Source organism: Eimeria tenella, genomic scaffold (genome assembly GCF_000499545.2).
Source record: "Eimeria tenella Houghton genomic scaffold, Eth_scaff708, whole genome shotgun sequence".
Taxonomy (NCBI): Eukaryota; Apicomplexa; class Conoidasida; order Eucoccidiorida; family Eimeriidae; genus Eimeria; species Eimeria tenella.
The window spans coordinates 1-5,704 of NW_013545829.1; the positions used below are offsets into that span (position 1 = coordinate 1).

The window sequence follows — 5,704 nt, forward strand, 5'->3', positions numbered from 1 at the left end:
TTTAGGGTTTAGGGTGCAGCAGCTTTCTTTTTCGTTTGCTGCTGCTGCAGAAGTGGAGCCCCAAGTCCCCATCAGCTACATCTTAGTTGATTCCTGGCTTAATGCGGCGTTTGTAGGCGACGCAAGGTAAGTCTTGCTGCTGCTGCTGCTGCTGCTGCTGGTTATTCTGCTGCTGCTCTTGGCTATGCTTCTGCTGCTGGTTATTCTGCTGCAGCTGTTGCTGGTTACTGTGTGCTGCAGTTGCTGTTTTTTCTGTTGCTATTGCTGCTAGTAATTCTGCTGCCGCTGCTGGTGATTAATCTGCTGCTGCTGCTGCTTATTCTGCTGCTGCTGCTGCTGCTGCTGCTTTGTGCTGCAGCGGCGTCGTGTTCACTTTGCCATACGTTTTTCAGCTCTTAGAGGCCCCGGCCCTCCCCTCAGCCTTGCAGGCGGCGGGCTGAGGCCAGGCCTCCAGTTTGAGGCTGCTGCTGCTGCTGCTGCTGCTGCTGCTGCTGCTGCTGCTGCTTTTTCTTTTCCTGCTGCTGCTGGATGGGAGGACCCCAAGCCAGCTACTGGGCCGCTCTCCCCACAATGCATGCCATGGGGGCCTCCCGTTGGCGGGGCCCCACAGACGCCGTAGGCCTGTGCTGCTGCAGCTAGAAGCAGCAGCAGCAGCAGCAGCAGCGGGAGCTGTTGCCACGAGCAGCAGCAGCAGCACCTGCTGCAGCAACAGCTCTGGAATAGCGACTGCTGCGCCCTTTTCCCTTTCACAGCTCATCATTTTAGCTGCAGTTTTTCGAACAGAACAGTAAACAGCCAAATGAGGGCAGCAACAACAACAGCAGCAGCAGCAGCAGCAGCAGCAGCGCAACAACCCCAAAATAGTAGGTGGAGGTGCGAGAGTGCTGATAGGTCCCCGCAAGCCTAGTGCTCCAGCTACGCACAGCGAGCTAGCCACAGTTAGCTGGATTGAACTAGCTAGCCATAGCTAGCTAGCCATAGCTAGCTAGCCATAGCTAGCTAGCCATAGCTAGCTGGCCATAGCTGGCTAGCCATAGCTAGCTAGCCATAGCTGGCCAGCCATAGCTAGCTGGCCACAGTCAGCTAGTTACAGTTAGCAGGCCACAACTAGCTTGCCAGAGTTGATCAGCCACAGCTAGCTAGCCACAGCTAAGGAGCCACAGCTAAGGAGCCACAGCTAGCTAGCCACAGCTAGCTAGCCACAGCTAGCTAGCCACAGCTAGCTAGCCACAGCACTGCTGAAGCCAGGAAGACTCGTAGGCGTCGCCCCGCTTCTTTTCTTGAAGCTTTTCTGACTGTGGGGATATGTAACAGACCAGAAGCAGAACCCAGCTAGCTATGGCTAGCTCTAGCTAGCCCTAGCTAGCCGTAGCCAGCTATGGCTAGCTCCGGTCAGCCCTAGCTAGCCATGGCTAGCCGTGGCTAGCTCCGGCCCCAGGCTTCCTCTAGCAGCGGCATTCTCTAGAGCACCAGCGGCCGGAACGCGCTGCCCCGGGCCGGCTAGCCGAAGCTAGCTAGCTAGCCATAGCTAGCTAGCCACAGCTAGCTAGCCATAGCTAGCTAGCCTAGCTAGTTAGCTGTAGCTTGCTAGCGGTAGGTAACAGGCAGTGGCTAGCTAGCCGTAGCTAGCTAGCGGTAGGTAGCTAGCGCTGGCTAGCTAGAGCCAGCTAGTTAGAGTCTGCCAGCTAGCTATAGCTAATTGGAGCCAGCTAGCTAGGGCCAGTTAGCTAGTTAGGGCCAGCTAGCTAGCTAGCTGCAGCTAGCTAGCAGTAGCTAGCTAGCTGGTCTGAGCGCGCCTACGCAGCGAGGTAGCAGAGGCCTCTCCGTTCACTGCTGCTGCTGCCTGCTGCTGCTGCTGCTGCTGCTGCAGCTGCTGCAGCCATTTTCTTTCTTCTTTATTTCGTTTTGTGGTACTTCACAGAGTAGGGGCCGCCCGAAGGCCAGGCCCCACACGCGGGCGCCCCAGCCCCTCCTAGCCCCCAAACTAGCAGCTAGCTGCAGCTACCTGCAGCTAGCTGTAGCTAGCTGCAGCAGCTGCAGCAGCTGCAGCAGGCCGTTTTGCCCTGTCCTCCTCTCTGTGGCTGTGTAGGCAGCAGCTGGGGAGGGCCGCCGGGTGGGGAGGGCAGGTCTGCGCCGTGGCTAGCTGCGGCTAGCTGTGGCTAGCTGCAGCTAGCTGCAGCTAGCCACAGCTAGCCAGGCGTGTGGGGCTCGCTGGCTCAGAGCCCAAGTGCTCGCGGGCTTCGCCGCAGGGCGGCGCATGCCGGGAGCAGCAGCCGGGGGCCCCAAAGTGCCGCCGTTTTGGACTTAGTTGAAAAAAAGAAATAAATTTGAGATTTTATTATATTTAAAAGTTTTTGGTGGAGTTAATTTTGGGGTCAGCAGCGAAAACGGCTGCGCAGCAGCAGCTGCTACTGCAGCAGCAGCAGCAACGGGGCTGGACCTAGCAGCAGCGGCGCCGCGCATGCCACGGGAAGCAGCAGAAGCACCTTGTGTGTTAAACAGTTAAATTTTAAATGTAAATTGCAAAACAATTTAGACTTGTCTGCGTGTTGGTGTGGCTGCAGTCTGTTGCCTGGAGCGGCGCCGCAGCAGCAGCAAGCGCGCTGCAGCAGCTGCTGCTGCTGCTTGTGCTGCTGCGCCTGGTGCTGCTGCCGCAGCCGCTGTAGAGCCCCAGATTACCTTCTGCTCCTGCTGCTGCAGCTCCCCTGCTGCAGCTGCTGCAGAGCCCCGGCTTGCCCTCTGCTGCTGCTGCTGCAGCCCAGCAGCCGCGAGCCCAGGGGCCCCGGAAAGGTCCCTGCTGTCGAGACACCCCACGGCGCGCAGGCTTCTGCAGCTTTGCTGCTTTGCTGCTGATCAAACACTTTTAATAATTCAATTTGAAGCAGCAGAGGCCTCGGGGGTTCGAGGCAGGCGCAGGAGCAGCAAAGTCGTCTGCGCAGCTTCTCGCCGGCGCAGCAGCAGCAGCCACGGCTGCTGCTGCTGCTGCTGCTGCTTCCACATCAGCTAGCGCTGCTGACTTCAAAGGGCCACGCTGACGCCCGAAATAGTAGCAGCAGCAGCAGCAGCGGACTCAGCAGCCGCAGCAGCGAGCTCAGCAGCAGCAGCAGCAGCAGAGGCGACAGCAGCAGCAGCAGCAGCAACAGCAGCTGCGTCTGATAACGGAACAGCAGCAGTTATGTGCATGCAGCCAGGAGGGCGCGATGCCTGCTGCTGCTGCTGTCTTGAGGCCCCGAGCACTTCCTAGGCGCCGGCTGTCGCTTTTGCTGCTGCTCGTCGCCGCTAGAGTTTAGGGTTTAGGGTTTAGGGTTTAGGGTTTCTGGATTAGCAGCTGCCTCACGAACGCAGATGCAGCTGAAGACAATCGGGGAAATAAACGCACACCCACCGGTTTTTGGCAGCAGCAGCAGCAGCAGCAGCGGGAGTAGTAGCAGCAGCAGTCTCAGCGAGAGCAGCAGCAGCAGCAGCAGCGGCGGAAGCAGCGGCAGCAGCAACAGCGGGAGCAGCAGCAGCAGCGCCTCCGGCAGACGAGCTGCCGCAGCAGCGTAGAGTCGCTAGTGATTCAGCAGCGCTCTCAGCAGCAGCAGCGGCAGCGGCTACTGCAGCAGAGACAGCAGCAGCAGCAGCAACAGCAGCAGCAGCAGCAGCAACAGCAGCAGCAGCAGCAGCAGCAGCAGCGCCGACGATGAGCGAGTACCTGGATTTCTTTCGGGCGGAAGTGTTGGGGCGGAATGGAGTCGGTGGGGCCTCGACGAAGCAGCAGGTGAGGCAAAATAGGCAGCAGCAGCAGCAGCAGCAGCAGCAGCAGCAGGATGAAAGTGCAGAGAGAGAACCAGAGGCCTCAGAAGACACACAGAGATGGGCAATAGCTGCAGCACCTATTGTCGCAGCCAACGTGCTGGCCCTGCTGCTGCTGTTGCTGCTGCTACTGTTGCTGCTGCTGTTGCTGCTGCAGCTGCTGTTCGTGTTTTTGCTGCTGCTGCTCTTGCATTTTGCCCTCGCTGCTGCTGCTATGCTGGTGCTGTCACTTCTGCGGTTGCGGCTAGTGCTGCAGCAGCTGCTTCTCTCTGTTGCGGCTGCTGGTGCTGTTGCTGCTGCTGCTGCTGCAGCAGACGGGCGTTTTGCTGCCTGCCGCTGTGCCGTGCTGCTGCAGCATGGCACACGTCTGTGTGCTGCTGCTGTCGCGCCTTTTTGTGTCCAAAGAAATTTAAATAAATATAATTAAATTAAAATGATTTAAATTGATTTTAATTTAATTAGTTTTGCTGCTGCTGCGCAGGTGGAGGCCCTGGGCCGCGTGGGGCTGCTGTGCGAAGTGCTGGGCTCCAGCAGCACGCGGCTGCTGCTGCTGCCGCTGCTGGCGGAGCTGCAGCAGCAAGTTGGCTGCTGCGACGAGCTGCTGTCGCTGTTTGCTGTGCAGTGGAGAGCAGCAGCAGACACAGCAGCAGCAGATGCAGCAGCTTCTGAGCAAGAGCTCAGAGATTCACTTTGCTGCTGCGCCGACGCCCTCGCCCAGCTCGCAGCAGCAGAAGAGAAATGCGTTCGAAACGAGGTCTGCTGCTGCCGCTGCTGGTGCTGCTGCTGGCCTTACTGCTGCTGGCCTCACTGCTGCTGCTGTTGCTGCTGGTCGCGCTGGTGTTGCTGTTTGCTGCTGCTGATCTTGCTGCTGGTTTAGCTGCTGCTGCTCCTGCTGCTAGTTTCGCTGCTGCTGCTGCTGCTTCAAGTGCTGCGGCTTGTCTGCCGGCCTCATTCAACTAAGGAGCGGCGTTGCTGCTGAGGACGCTGCTCCTAGGGTTTAGGTCTAGGGTTTAGGGTTTAGGGTTTAGGGTTTAGGTTTAGGGTTTAGGGTTTCGTGGGGGTTTGCAGGCGGTGACTTCACTTTTGTCTTTGTTGGATTTGCTGAGGACTCCGTCTCGAGAGATATTAGCGAGAGAAAAGCTGCTGCCGCTTTCTGTGTCTTTAGCAGCAAACGAAAGCTGCCTGTTTGGCCGCTGCGCTGCAGCACGGCTGCTGCCGCGGCTGCTGCGCTTTGCTGCTGCTGCTGCTGCTGCTGCTGCTGCGCCGCCGCAGCCCCCGGACGGGCCACTGGTCAAGCGCGAGGTGCAGCACGAGGGGCCGGCAGCAGCGGACTGCGCGCCTTCGCCGACCCCTGCTGCCGCTCCTGCTGCTGCTGCTGCAGCAACCGCTGCTGCCCCTGCTGCTGCTCCTGCTCCTGCTGCTGCTGCTCCAGCTGAAGACCCAGCCGGGCCCACCACAGCCAAACAAATTCTACGGTCAGTCTCTCTTGGCTGCTGCAGAGCCGGGGGACCTAGGCCCAGCCTGCAGCAGGGTTTAGGGTTTAGGGTTTAGGGTTTAGGGTTTAGGGTTTGGGGTTTGTCTTGCTGCTACTCAGGCTGTTCGAGGGCCTCTGTGCTGACGAGTCCTTGTTGGTTCGCCGCGAGGCGCTGCAGCAGCTGCCAGCCCTTGTGCACGGCGCGCGGGAAGCAGCAGCAGCAGCAGAAGCAGCAGCAGCAGCAGCAGCTGCTGCGGCGCCTTCCGCCGCGGCATCAGCTTCTGCCTCGGATTCTGCTGCTGCAGCTGCTGCTGCTGCTGCTGCTGCAGACGAGGTGGCAACGGCCGCGCTTCGCATCCTTCGAGAGGCCTTGGGAGAGACTTCTGTAGGTGCCCCAGCTTCTGCCCCCTTGCTGCTGCTGCTGCTGCTGCTGCT

General features: G+C 59.4%; 2 protein-coding genes across 2 annotated transcripts; both read left to right on the plus strand.

Moving 5' to 3' along the window:
* Positions 1-3,345: 3,345 nt before the first annotated feature.
* Positions 3,346-3,546, plus strand: ETH_00000490 (uncharacterized protein; the record flags this gene model as incomplete). Its single annotated transcript, XM_013380558.1, has 1 exon — positions 3,346-3,546. One exon carries the CDS (start codon positions 3,346-3,348, stop codon positions 3,544-3,546), a length of 201 nt encoding a protein of 66 aa, XP_013236012.1.
* Positions 3,547-3,682: 136 nt separating this feature from the next.
* On the plus strand, positions 3,683-5,654 carry ETH_00000495 (uncharacterized protein; the record flags this gene model as incomplete). The annotated part of the gene is made up of 4 exons (XM_013380559.1): positions 3,683-3,760; positions 4,277-4,549; positions 4,864-5,270; positions 5,390-5,654. Coding segments are annotated over 4 exons (1,023 nt in total), but the record flags the coding sequence as incomplete, so codon positions are not given.
* Between the last annotated feature and the right edge of the window lie 50 nt (positions 5,655-5,704).